A 13921-nucleotide genomic window follows, 5' to 3' on the forward strand; every position below is an offset into this window, starting at 1 on the left:
CCACCCTAGGTGCCCCCCCCCCCCCCCCCCCCCCCCCTCAACAATCCCGTCCGCCCTCAACCCAAAAATCCCCCCCCCCCCCCCCCGGTGAACAATCCCGTCCGCCCGCAACCCAAAACTACCCCCCCTCCCACCCCTAGGCACACCCCCCAGGTACACCCCCCTCAGAGAACTCCCCAGGCACCCCCACCCACCTGCACCAGGTTGACCACGTGGTAGGGCAGCCAGAAGATGCAGAAGGTCACCACGATGGCCAGGATGAGCTTCTCGCTGCGCACGCGCCGCCGGAACTTGGTCTGGCGGATGCGGCGCAGGATGCACACGTAGCTGCACACGATGACGGGGTAGGGCACGATGAAGCCCAGCACCAGCTCCATGGTGTACTGCAGCACCACCTGGGGGCCAGGGAGGGGGAAGCAGGCGTTGATTTGGATAACTATGTGATATACATACCGGTATATTGTTGTTGACCGGGAGAACCTCATCGCCCCCAAAGGCGGCGATGAGGTAGAAGCTAGAAGGCATTTGGGACTGGTGATTGATAATCAGTACTATCCCTCGCAGTTGCTGCGGTCCTGGGAGTTAACAACCATCTCCCGGCTTGGTTAAACCTGCCGGTTGTTACCGTAAAGGGAGAAGTGTGGAAGCTGGTGGCACGCTGAGCAAGGCCGTATCCAAGGAGTGATTCCCTCAAGAGATGATACCCCGGTCCGGGAAGAACCTTAGTTCCATTTACATCCCAAACCCCTTTGTTACTTTTCCCAGTGGTTTCAATAAAAGATGCCCTGAATGGGCGTGAACCACAGCGGTTGACCTGACGTTTTTCTGACTATTCCATCTGGGTTGCCACAATATGCATATAAATATGTACAGGTATGCATGTGTATATATATATATATATAGATGCATCTTTTTTAATGCATATATGTAAATATATATACAATACATCACATTAACAGGGATGTCATCATAATGACCATTCTCCTTTTTACTCCAGGAGCCACCCCACAACCACATGGCCACAAACTAGTTACCGTCATGTTATCTCCCACCCCAAAGCACCGTCCCCTCCCCTCTCTCTCTCTCTCTCTCTCTCTCTCGTTCACTCACCTCGCTCTGGTGGTTATGGAAGGATTCACACACCATGCGGCTCCGCGTCACCGCGTCGTACCGCCTCTGCTGCCGGAACACCAGGGCGGGCACGGACACCACCAGCACTAGCACCCACACGCCCACCAGCACCCGGAGCGCCACCCGCCGGCCCATGGACGCCCGGACGCGCTGGGGCCACACGATGGCCACCACACGATGCAGGCTCATCAGGGTGATGAGCATGATGGATGCGTACATGTTGGCCAGGCACAGGTAGAACAGGATCTTGCACAGGGCGTTGCCGAAGATCCAGGTGCGCTGCACCAGGTACACGATGAAGAAGGGCGTGAGCGCCATCAGGGAGCCGTCGGCGTACGCCAGGTTGAGGATGAGCAGTGTGGTGACGGACTGCTTGCGGGCGCGCGCCAGGATGCTCCAGATGATGAAGAGGTTGCCCGGCAGGCCCAGGAGGAAGACCAGGGTGAGGATGATGGCGCCGATGGCGGTGGCGACGCCGTTGCCCACGATGTTCTGCGTGCCGTTGGAGGGGATGGGGCCGGCGTGGGAGAGGTTGCCCAGGAGCATCGGGAGATGAGGGCGGTGGTGAGGTTGCCGGGCGGGGTCATCGTCACGGCACTGTGAAAAGGTGATTAGTTAAGTGTCAGGACGTTCGTTTGACATTTTTACGATGACTCAAAGATGACTCAAAGTCGGATGACTCGGCCTCATGCAGTCAGGTTCGCTTCACTACAAAAATGTCCGCCTCCAGGGTTCAGTCAAAAAGAAACAAGTCGATCAGTGACTCATTTGCAATCCCCCCACCTCCCCCCCGAGAGCGTGGGTCCTCCCGAGGTGGAGAAGGCCGTGGGCCCGGGGTGTGTGTTCTGCTGCGTTGTGCGACAGTTTGTCTTTCAGACAGTTGAGTCTTTTAGACATTCCTGGAGACGAGACGGGGCTTGACAGGAGAAACTGTTTAAAACACTGACGTCTACCATTGACAGATTGTATTTACTCTTTGTCAATTGTGTGTGTGGTTTTGTGTGTTTGTGTGCGTGTGCGTGGGTGTTTGCGTGCGTGCGTGCGTGCGTGCGTGTGTATGCGTGTGCGTGCGCGTGTGTGTGTGTGTGTGTGTGTGTGTGTGCGTGCGCATGAGTGAGATTGTTCCTGTGTCAATCTCACTTGATTGTGGAAATAATTGTTCCGTAAAGTGTTGCCAGTTATTACATGAACATGAATTGTTCGTTCCAGGGCACGTCCTAGCATGTAGCTAAAACATATCTTGTCAATTTTGCTCACACAAACCCGAGTACACCGCGTCGGGCTTGAGCACTACTGTACACACCCACGCACTGCATGACCGCTCAACTCTCTCTCTATTACATCTGGGTATCTCTCTCCCTCGCTCCCATGCCAGACAGAACCTGTTTCATTGAAACTCGCTGCGCGCACACACACGCACACACACATACACACACACCACACACACACACACACCACACACACACACACACGTGAGCATCAACACAATGACGCTAAGGAAACTGTGATTTGAATTACACTGACAATGAAATGAAGAAAGAAGAAAAGTGAAGAAAGAAATCAAGATGTTCATAAATTTCTGAAATAAAATGTGAATATGTATGCATCTGCATACATCTGCTTGTTGAATAAAAGTAATGTAAGTAAGCAGTAATTCAAATATTCGATTTTGTGGTATTAATTTCACCTTACAACTTCTATCTTGATATCTGGTGACTGCAATCAGGTGTGTAAATTTGTTTTATGGCTAACTGCCAAGGGAATATACTGCTTCAACCCACTCTGCTTTTAAGACATTTCAAAATATAGCCATGGGTGACATCACTGATTACAAGCGGGGGTTAGTAGGTTTGCAACATGTGTCCTTGTTTTGTGTCATCACAAAAAGTGTCCTGTGTGAATTTAGCCGCTCAGGTAAAACAATTCCAACTCTACCTTCACTTGTGTGTCTCTGTTATCACTGCTGGTGGATGCCTTGTTTTATTTTCACATGCTAGTTTATCTGGACAGGGTGTTCTAGTGAAGATTTGAGTCAATTTACAGAAAACCACTTTGAAAACTGAGTCCTGTCTTACCAAAAGCTTGACGCTCCACCTCGAGAAGAAACAAAATGAAAAACAATCACCGTTACACCGTTACTCAGTCCACCCGGCAGGGAGGTAACTAGGGAGTCATCATTCATGGGGGCGGACACTTCCAGAAATTGTGATGAATAATCAGACTTCTACATTTGAACCAGATTGAAGGTTTAAGTTTTTATTCTGTATACGTCCTCCGTTCTCCCCTCACTCTTGTTTCCCTGAATCTTCTCCACCAGTGGCGGCAGTAGCTCAGGAGGTAGTACGGGTTGAGTGGTAGCCGGAAGGTCGCTAGTTCGATCCCGGCTTATCCGAGGGTCAAGGTGTCTCTGAGCAAGACCCCTAACTGCTCCAGACAACCTGACTGTCACCTTGCATGGTTGACACTGCAGTCACTGTGTCAATGTGTGTATGAATGGGTCTAAGTCACTTTGGACAAAAATGTCTGCTAAAAGTTCAACGTCAATTGTCAAGTCAATGTTAGTTGGTTCGTTGTGGTCACCTGTGTATTCCCTCGTCCATTTAAGTCAGTCCTTCTACGTGATCTTTGTGGTCTTGCCACTGAGTCCTAGTTGCCACATTATATTTATTTTCCACAAAGACAACATCATCTCATCCTGAAGCTCAGAGTAGGTAGAAAGGGAATCCACCGCATGCACTGTGTTTACAAGAAGCCGGTTGAACCACATTGACAGTTGCAGTGTCAGACCTGAAACTGATTTGAACCGGTTGCGTAATAATAACCTCAATCAGGGGCCAAGTTCAAAGTAGTAAGTATTTCTCCTGCTGAATGGGACAGAATACTGTGGAATACTGTCAAACGAGTTCAAGGGACGGGTCATTCCATATTTTACAATCTTCGTAAGGTTTGGTCTTGGTTAAGATTATTTTGGTAAAGCATGACTTGGTTTCAAAGGCGTGTTTGTGTTGAAAGAGTGACTCACTCTGCCACTAAAAGTCACTGTTCACATATCCCTTGATTTTAATAAAACGACATACATACACTACATACACCAGCAAAACCAAAAACAGAACAAGCAAAGGTATCGGTACCTGTACGTACACTGTGTCAACACAGAATCCTTTTGTGATGTCACAAAAACCAAAGAGGCACGTTGTTGACTCACTGTGTGACTTCAGGTGAACCTAATTTGTGGTGGTTCAACAGGGAAACCCGTGCCTGCATCCCAGTCAACCAAAACTCATTCGCTCCATTGAAACAAGCAAAGTAATCAAAATCAAAATCTAATAACAAAGAGCGAGACTCACCGAATCCAAAAGGCACCTAGGCGAAAAAAGCACAGAGTTTAGGGAGTAGTGTTGGATGTAAGGTGTCTTCCTTCCCTCCTCTCTCTCTCCTTCCCCTGCACTCGTGTGCCATGCCTGCTGCAGCACGCTCTCTCGCTGTGGACCGGTGGGTGGGTCACAGGCAGCGCAGAGCATGGAACTAGTAGTCAGCATCGGCACTCCCACACTTAGCCCAGGCCTGGAATTCCACACACACAAACACACACACACACACACACACACACACACACACACACACACACACCATCACACACACACACACACACAGGCACACATGCATACATGCATAGGCATCTGACACACACACACATACACGGTAGGCATCTGTAAGCTCATAAAGTCCTCACACACGCCCATGCGGTAGGTGTCTAAACTAGTCCAATCCCCCCCCACACACACACACACACACACCACACACTCACATACACACACACACACACACACACGGTAATAATATAATTTTATGCTTTGTTGACACAGATCACTGACGAATGGCCATCTCTTGCAACAAGTGTGTCGTAAGAGCAAGTTAAATCCCTCCTTTAACTCTTAACTGTGGGTGGGCTCTGTAAACAGAGGCCTCAACAATGGGGGGCCATTGAGGTACTCATGACATCTGAAATCACTGCACGTCACTCTGAGTGGTTTCCATGTTCAAAGGCACTCAGTTTCTCCTCTTTAAGTCATTGGTTTTATTGAATCAATTAATGCAATATAAAATATAATATAAACACACGTTACCATCATCCTGCCCTTCCTAGTATTCTTTATTAACAACTTATATTGTGTTTACCCCTCCAGGTCACAAGATTGTACCAAGGTCCTTATTTAGTTTAGCGGTTTGGTATCTACTTCATGAAGCTGTTGTATGGTATCTGAAGATCAATGTTGATATAATAATGCACAAACGTGACAATAGTTTCATAATACTTTTTAATTTATATTGGTATGCAATCCTGCTCACTTCCTCATATTTGAAAACAACTCTGTTCCATTCATTCAATTTCTGATCAACCATTCCATTCATTCCTTCACAAGAAACCCTTTATGAATCAGGCTTAACAATGGTTTCCCCTTATTCCGTTTCCTATCGCCCGCTCGCTATACCCTTGAGGAGGTGATCCGTAGCAGTTAGTGGTCGAGCAGGAAGAAAGGAGCCGGATGTACCGTCTAGAGACACTGTCGAAAACACCTGGGTAACTCCATCAGTCCTACGGTAGGAGAGAGAGAGAGACAGGAACACCTTGTAACTCCATCAGTACTACGGTAGGAGAGAGAGAGAGACAGGAGCACCTGGTAACTCCATCAGTACTACGGTAGGAGAGAGAGAGAGACAGGAGCACCTGGTAACTCCATCAGTACTACGGTAGCAGAGAGATAGACAGGAAACACCTGGGAGAGAAGAGGCAGACAGGTACTTTGTGTCATACTTTCTTTTATTTTGAATTTGTTTTTATTGAATACAGAATCCGGGCAGGAAGTCCAGGAAGGGGGTGGGGGGGAGATCTGTCATCATAGCTTCTCTACAGCTTGGAGGATTTTCATGTTTGTGGCTGGGATAGAGTGGCCGGATAACTACTGTAACAATGTGATCAATCGAGTTGCGTCACTGAGCACGATTGTAAGATAAGGTGTACCCTACAAGTTATTTCATGTCGTCTTTCAGCACTGCAGACCAGCCCGAGCAGACGTTTCTGCTAAAGAAAACATCTTTACCACACCTTACCTCAAACTATATCCGGGTCATGTGGCTAGCAGACCTCAGATTCCCCCTGAGCAAGTCTGGACCTCCTGAAATGCGACCAATGACGAGAGAGCTACGACAGTTCCAATCAAGCTGCATTGGCTGAGAGAGGGTCAGGTGTTGTGGCGTTATTTCGGTGACCCGCAACGCAATTTCCCTTCTCTGACTTCCTATGAGCTGTGTACATCAGCTTACCCTCTGAGTGCAGGGGTGGCCCTTACAATCAGGGACACTGAGGGCCCACACCCAATGGGGGCCCTGCAAAACCCCGCCCAGAAGATCATAGATTTACCCCGGGACCCCCCAGGTACTACACGCCCCCCCTATCCTTTCGTATCCTGTTTTCATATTCTTTGTTCATATCTTGTATTTCTGCACCCAATAAACACTCTGATTCTGATGATGCATTGAAACCGGCAGGAGGTTGAGTTTGTCAAAGAATTCACATATTAGGTTATATATATTATATATATATATAGGTCGGCCACACATGGAGTGCCCATGTGTAGCTGCATGAGTCCCAGACTAGGGCTACACAAAAGCCCTACAGTCTGGAGACTCTACCCGTAGTTCTGTTAGTTTGCAGGTGTGTGGCTTTTCACTCTTTCCGGTGCCAGTTATGACTCACAACTCATTTAAGCATTGCATGATTAGCATAACTTTAATGGTGTCAAGAAATCAAAGATTGGTGATTTGGATGTTCAATGGCTTTATTCAAGAGGCCTAAAGATGAACTGCTGAGGAGAAACATGTCGACGAGTTCAAGTGTCAAAGTCCACAATAATAAGGCCTAAACCTTACATACATATGACCTACTATGATAAAAAATAGAAAAATCTGTAAAAATCTCAAGGCAGAAGTGAAACCTCATTTGAATCTTTGGAATCAATGCAATGGTAACTGGGCATACCATAATGTCCTTTTTTTGGCCCTGAACATAAATCCAAAATATAATATGTATGAAAATGAATCAAACATTAACATTGCTCATCTGCTCAAAATAATAGATTTTAAAAAATCTCAGCGTGCAAGAGACAAAATAGTGAGGAGTGACAAATAAGTTAATTCCTATCAATATGAGAAAAGGACACAGAGTACATAATACATTTACTGAGGGTAACAAATAAGTAAAGGCAGTGGACAGGAGGACAGGTCGGGGGGTAATAGTTCATCAACAGGCGGGCAGGCAGACTGAGCACAGAGAGATGATTGTTTACGTGAGCGACAGAACACTATAACTAATAATCTTAACATGAAGTAGCACCAGGGACAATGCACTAAGGGTAAAGTCTAACAACGAACCAGCGATGATTGTCCGGAGATCCAGGGTAAGGTTTATATACTGTGTGCTGATGAAGTAGATTGCCGGTGTGTAGACAGAGGGAGATGAATGGATGACGTAACACAATGTGAAGTGCCGCTGAGTACCGCTAGATGGCAGTAGTGGACGGCGTGACGATGGACCCATATGCTCTGTCAAGATATGGCGCAGATAACGGCACAGCTGATTATGGAGGCATTATCATAGCACCAGAATGTTATGTCCTCTCCATCGATGCTTACAATGTTAACTTGAGTTCTACGGAAGAGGATTAGGGCTACACGTGAATCATTGTTGTGAGGTTCTGAGTTTAAAGTCAGAATTCTGAGATTAAGTGAGATTAAAGTCCAAATTCTGACCTCAATCTCAGAATTCTGACTGTAAAGTCAGAACTCTGAGTCAATATCGTCAAAAATATTGTCTATATTTTCCCAAATTCTATGGGATTCGAGGGATTTTTAACATTGGGGACGCAGTATAGACGCTGCTTTAAATAGGTCCTCAGAATGCATCATGGGATCTTTCACTCAGAACACCAATATTGTGTCACGGTGCTCAATTTACGTACCAGCCAGGACACGGCTGGTAGACTAAACTAGTGGACATAACACACAGTGCCCAGCAGGTAGAGTTGAGGCTTGGCTCTAAATTAACCCTTTTTGAAAAATACAATTACATAATGAATTTTGTCCCACACGGCAGCGTTGGCCTTTTTGGCCACCTCTGAAGCACTCACGGCATCACCTACCGCCCCGTAGCCCACGCAACCACCTAGGATCCCCCCGGCAACAGTTGCGCACCCCACGCTGACGGCTAACACCTTCCCCGTTTCCTCCGAGCTCACGTATTCCATCAGCTGCGGCGGCGAGATCTGGCAGAAGGTGTACCGTAAGAGCTCTGCCATGCCAAGCAGCGAGCCTATCCCAGCCCCCACCGAAATCCCCACCAATCTGAGGAAGCAGCGGTTAAAGCAGGAGGGTTTTCTCTCCGTTGTCCACGGCAACTCCTCGTTAATGAAACCCTCCCTGTTTTCTCCGGCGATTTCCTCCACGGTGAGCAACAGCTGAGCCACCTGGAAGCGGTTGCTTCGGTAGTCGTCGCCACCTGCGCCGGGCCGCGCGTTGTTCCAGTGTTTGTTGTCGACGACGTGACAGCGGTCGGCGCACCTCCTCGCCAGCTCCGCCAGCCCGCGGCTCTCGGCGACAAACTCCCGGATTGTCTGTCCGGCGGGCAGCTGGTCCCCGTGGGTGAAGAGCACGGCGGCGTGGCGGAAGACCTCCACGCGGCCGAACATTAGTAAGAGCTTGTCGACCACGTCCTCCTCTTGTTGCGTGTAGCGTTCCACCTTGAGCACGATGAGGAAGGTGGGCTGCCGGGGGGCGATGGCGGCCACGCATCGCAGGAGATCCCACCACAGCTCCGTGTCGGACACGCACGTGTGGAACAAGCCGGGCGTGTCGATCAAGGTCACACTTCTGCCTTCGACGCGGCGAGTCTCCGCATGGCAGCGGTCGGCCTGGGAGTGGGGGGAGTGGTTTATTTCAAAGGCGGTTTCTCCGAATATCGTGTTTCCCACGCTGCTCTTGCCGATTCCTGTTTTCCCGACCAGGATGATTCTCAGTGAATCTGGAATCAGAAGCGATGCACTTTGATTAGCATAGGGTGAGGGAAGGCAGGAGATCTAATCAATGTGCTTGTATTCATAAATCCAAAAAACACCTTTCATAGGCAAACGGTAATAAATAGATAATAACAAAAGTTATCCAAGAATACACTGTGAATACTATATACCCATGCAGTCGCTGAGCAAAGAGTGCCAGCACCCCCTTTGGACACAATTATTACTGCAAGGCCATGGCAAGCAGCAAATGGTGCTTCTGCTCCCCGTGTGTTTATTGAGCCAACACAAATGAATACCAAACATGAATATTGTGTGTGTGTGTGTGTGTGTGTGTGTGTGTGTGTGTGTGTGTGTGTGTGTGTGTGTGTGTGTGTGTGTGTGTGTGTGTGTGTGTGTGTGTGTGTGTGTGTGTGTGTGTGTGTGTGTGTGATCCAGATGTATCAAAAGTTTTAGACAAAGGCTAGGCTAAGTAAGTTAGGCTACTTCAGCTGTCGACAAATACAATTCTTCAGGGACATTTACAGACATTGTTTTAAAAACAAAACAAACCAACCACTACATCCACCAAACCTAAATCCACCAAATCTGTAATTACACCACATAAATATATTGTTAAGTTGTTTAATCGTTCGAGTTTCATATTTAATTGTATTCTTCACAAGATGCAAAACACTTTCGTCTTAACAGTTGATTGTCGTCATTTTTCTCATCGCAAAGATAATAAACAATCGTAACTCACCTTCCATAAGTCAAAAAATACCTTAGGCCGTCAAAAATTGTATGCATTAATTAGCTGTTATGCACTGCCTGGAGAATAACACAGAACACTTTCGGTTTCCTCGCCGCTTTATAACCCGGAAAGGGCAGGGACGGGCAAGGACCTGTTTGTCAATAGTTGATTTATTCAAATGTATAAAAAAAGAATTCGTTATAATAAACCAATAATAAAAAAACGTATTTTTGGACCATCTCACAGGAGACAACCTCATAACACTGCCTCTTTCAAATATCTATTTATATGTGTATATGTATATTCAATGAATAAATACTGGCGTAAATGCACTCTAAATGTGCCCACAGCCATAAAACGTGGCTGCAGCTAGGCACCTCATAAATGCCAGTATGAGTATCTGACCTAAACTCTATTCAATCCTTCACTGTATGCCCCAGGTTTAGATTAATTTGTAATATGCTTGATTTAGAGATGAGGCTGAGAATAGGCCTAATCAATGCAATGCAATCCACATTGAAGCAACTGCACAACATCAAAAAGCAAGACTAAATTGTGCAGAATATCTAAGAATCAGAAACCAAGGTCAGTGTGATATCGATTTTTATTTGGTTTTATTAGTGGTAGTCAAGTGAGGTCACAAGTAAATATAAAAGGTTGTGATATATGTGCAATAGCAAATAGGTAGGCCTTGATTGCTTGTACAAATGAAGCTACAGTGAATGTTCAGTCACAAAGGCTCTTTGCCCATGGGATTCAAAATCCCTGTTCCCCTCACACGGCCCCTAACCAATCACACGTTTGCAGGCCTTAACGAACATCAGTGCAAGATTATCTATGATCCCCTTTCATCATATAACATCTCAATGATGTTAACGGTGTACATGGACCGAGTCCATGACCGAGTTACGGCAAATGTGAAAATTAATCATTATTTTGCCACTCAACGTTTGTCTGATAAAGTTTCTGACTGCATATTTTTCTTTTATATTTATTCATATTGTATCAAGTAAGAACAACAACTACAGTTTTATCAATATATAAATCCAAAAACAAAATAAAGAGTTGTTGTGTTCAAAATGATGCACAACGACTCACTTATAAAACAACACTATTCCACAAAAGCGGAATTCAGGGAAATTCAAGTGGGAAATCAGGGACATTCAAATTGCTTGGCAGTTGTGTTTGACCTTACGAATGGCTCTATCCCCGACCCTGTATAACTCTGAACATCTCATAGAGAGATACGGGCCTATTTTCAGATGCTTTGGTATATTTTGTTATATTTTATATTTAGCATGTGTCACGCCTTGGTCAACGGTCCCTCCCAACTTTATACATACATCTTTTATACACACTAAACACTGACAAACACCAGCCGGGAAGAGTGCGCCAGGTCGGCCAGGTACAGCAGGAAGTTGACGGCCGTCAGCACGGCCACGGCAATCAATTCGGGGGGGGGGCTCTGGTTGTGGTAGCGCTTGGCAAACTGGAACACAGGCCACAGGATGGTGGCGCTCAGGTACATGGCCACCGCCAGCAGCCCGTACACCCACAGGAACTTGGGCAGGGACACGGGCAGGTAGCCAGTGCAGCCGCCTACGCACATCACCACCACGCCCATGGACACGATGAAGCAGATGCAGTAGACGGCCATGCACCACTCCAGCGCCGGATGGCCGTTGTACCTCACCGGGTTGCTCACCAGGATGAAGATCACGCACGCCACCGACGTCTGGCACACCTTGAGCAGGCCCGGCGCCGTGGCCATGTAGCCCGCCACCTCCCCGGGCCGGGCCTTGGTCAGGCTCACCTCCACCACGTAGGCCAGCGTGGCCAGGCAGGAGAAGACGGTGGAGGCCACCCGATGGCCCCGCACCTCGCTGGTCGTGTACTGGTTCCGGAGGAACCACAGCGGGAAGAGGATGGAGGCCGAGAGACAGAGGAGCGCGGAGTAGGAGGCCACCGTGATGGGGAAGTTGTTCCAGGAGACGGGCACGCGGGCCTGCAGGCCAAACGCCTCGGCCAGCAGGACCAGCAGGGTGAGGGCGAAGGCGAAGGCCCAGCAGAAGATGCACCAGTCGGAGATGAAGGTGTTGTTGAGGTTGGCGCCGTGGGCCGCCGCGCTGAACGCCGTGCAGGTGCACAGGAGCGCGGCCACACGTACCCATAGCAACTGGGACGTGGGGAGGATGATCAATGGCATGGCGGTGGCGGGCGTTTACGGGGTTTGAAGCGACGGCGGTAGGAGATGGCTGAGTGTGATTGGCCGGTGCGAGGGAGATGGGCTGGGTTGGGGTGTTTCGAGTGGGTGCGTTGTGTTGATCCTTGGCCGTTATACGTTTACGTATACAGGTCCTGTCGAGAGAATATAAAGAGAATGTGGTTGTTGAGGTGCTTGTGTGATTGTAATGTTGTCGTTATTGTGCTACAACACTCTCTGGGACTGGGACAACTGAAAATCCCATAATGATACAGAATAAATAAATGCATAAAGTAATCAGGCAGAGGTGGATGACAGTTAGGTTTCTTCCGACCTCCAGTTCTATCAAATTAATGTTCCGTTTTCCGCTCTTCTCCTTTTTGACATGCTCAGGCACAACATAAAATATGTGTCAAGACTGAGGTATGTGTAGTAGGCCTACGTCTGATTATTAAGTAGAATGATTGTTTTATAAAGAAAAGGAAAATACGCGCCAGTGTGTACAGTGTTGACGGATTGTTTGAGGTTTAAATGTGGTGTTGAAAGGGGGCTCTCGTTTTGTTTCCTATTAGAGAACTAAACACAGGAAGCCGATGTGCATGGCACGTCCACCCTACTACGCTCACAACTGTCGGTTACGTTCTAAATTTTTATAAATTATTTATTTAACCTTTAACGAACCCTTAACCTGCGTGAAAAACGGGGGAAAGGCATTACATAATGTCGAAGTGAAATCATATCATAAACATGTATTTGCAAACCATTCCACTCTAAAGGCATTGGATGTGATTACCAAGAGTTAACGGTGGTTCTTATTCACTTTAGATCTGTATATTCTTCACTGGAATAGGCCTATGCATCACACATAACTACTACACAGTTATAACTTAACACATATCTACAAAATCATCGTTTTTAAGAAGGAACGATCAAATAGTAAAAAGTATAAAAGTATTAATAAACATAACACAAACATCTTATAAATCCAGACTAGAAATCATACCATTGTAGCCATGCATTTCCGATCACCACGCCTTGTCTCAAACCCCAAAATAGAAATAGAAGTCTAATCTAATTACTAGCCCCGTGTAGTCCCGTCTAAAGCTGTGCATATTTTACACTGGGGAAGAAACGGTATAAATTTTCTTACCGGGTTCTGTGTCTGGTAACTTATTCATTAGGACTTGCTGGACAGTGGGGTGAAACAGCCACGGAGGAAAATTCCCCACGCCCCGCGATGCCCAAATTTGGTAGTGAAGAATGTCTGTTTGGTGCTATGCCGTTCTCAATGTTATTCTCTCATCGGCCGCCTATGGCTAATGTTGCACGTTATTATAGCAGCATTTTCAAGAAATCTCACAAACATAATCCCTTTTTTACTCTTACACAAACTTTCCCCTTTGAGTTGTGAATTTCATTTCGAATGCACTATAATAGGCCAAATAATAATTCAAAACATGTGTTCCGATTCCTATTAATACTGGGTAGACTCACCTTAATGTCACGTCCTGGTTAAAAATAAAGTTTATTGTCCAGGGCCTACATACTACAATACCATATGTTAAAAACAATAGCTATAAATGATTGCAATCCCCAGGTTTCATTAGATAGGGCTACATAATGTATACCATCGAACAACTATGTTACATGACCGATAGTAGGTCGCCTATATATTAGTTTAGTATATGCTAGTGAACCTCCTTAGATGGCGCAATTTGATTGGTTAACTATCTCGGGATATTGGGAAATATCCCATGATTGAGATCTCAAACTCAGGATATTGCG

The 13921-nt window shown here is 46.7% G+C and overlaps 2 protein-coding genes and 1 pseudogene across 4 annotated transcripts in view; all 3 read right to left on the bottom strand.

The window, feature by feature from the left end:
- Positions 1 to 1677, bottom strand: part of ltb4r (leukotriene B4 receptor) — a gene marked incomplete at both ends in the record, with an annotated part of 6444 nt that extends 4767 nt beyond the window's left edge. The window contains 2 exon segments of the mRNA XM_084487544.1: positions 195 to 395; positions 1111 to 1677. Of these exon segments, the coding sequence (XP_084343670.1) occupies positions 195 to 395; positions 1111 to 1677 (768 nt within the window).
- A 5344-nt stretch (positions 1678 to 7021) lies between these two features.
- LOC311368242 (GTPase IMAP family member 7-like) lies at positions 7022 to 10044 on the bottom strand. The gene is made up of 2 exons (XM_084487028.1): positions 9943 to 10044; positions 7022 to 9208 (listed from the first exon to the last, which is right to left on the bottom strand). The coding sequence occupies exons 1-2, from the start codon at positions 9947 to 9949 to the stop codon at positions 8232 to 8234; spliced, it is 984 nt and encodes a 327-aa protein (XP_084343154.1). The 5' UTR covers positions 9950 to 10044; the 3' UTR covers positions 7022 to 8231.
- A 505-nt stretch (positions 10045 to 10549) lies between these two features.
- On the bottom strand, positions 10550 to 13362 carry LOC311368245 (myeloid-associated differentiation marker homolog pseudogene; annotated as a pseudogene). Of its 2 annotated transcripts, none has more exons than XR_014684240.1 (2): positions 13287 to 13362; positions 10550 to 12291 (listed from the first exon to the last, which is right to left on the bottom strand). The product of XR_014684240.1 is annotated as a myeloid-associated differentiation marker homolog pseudogene (transcript). The 2 variants fall into 2 exon arrangements; XR_014684241.1 differs by lacking the exon at positions 13287 to 13362 and adding an exon at positions 13140 to 13245.
- Between the last annotated feature and the right edge of the window lie 559 nt (positions 13363 to 13921).

Source organism: Micromesistius poutassou (assembly GCF_964030765.1).
Source record: "Micromesistius poutassou genome assembly, chromosome: 23".
Taxonomy (NCBI): Eukaryota; Metazoa; Chordata; class Actinopteri; order Gadiformes; family Gadidae; genus Micromesistius; species Micromesistius poutassou.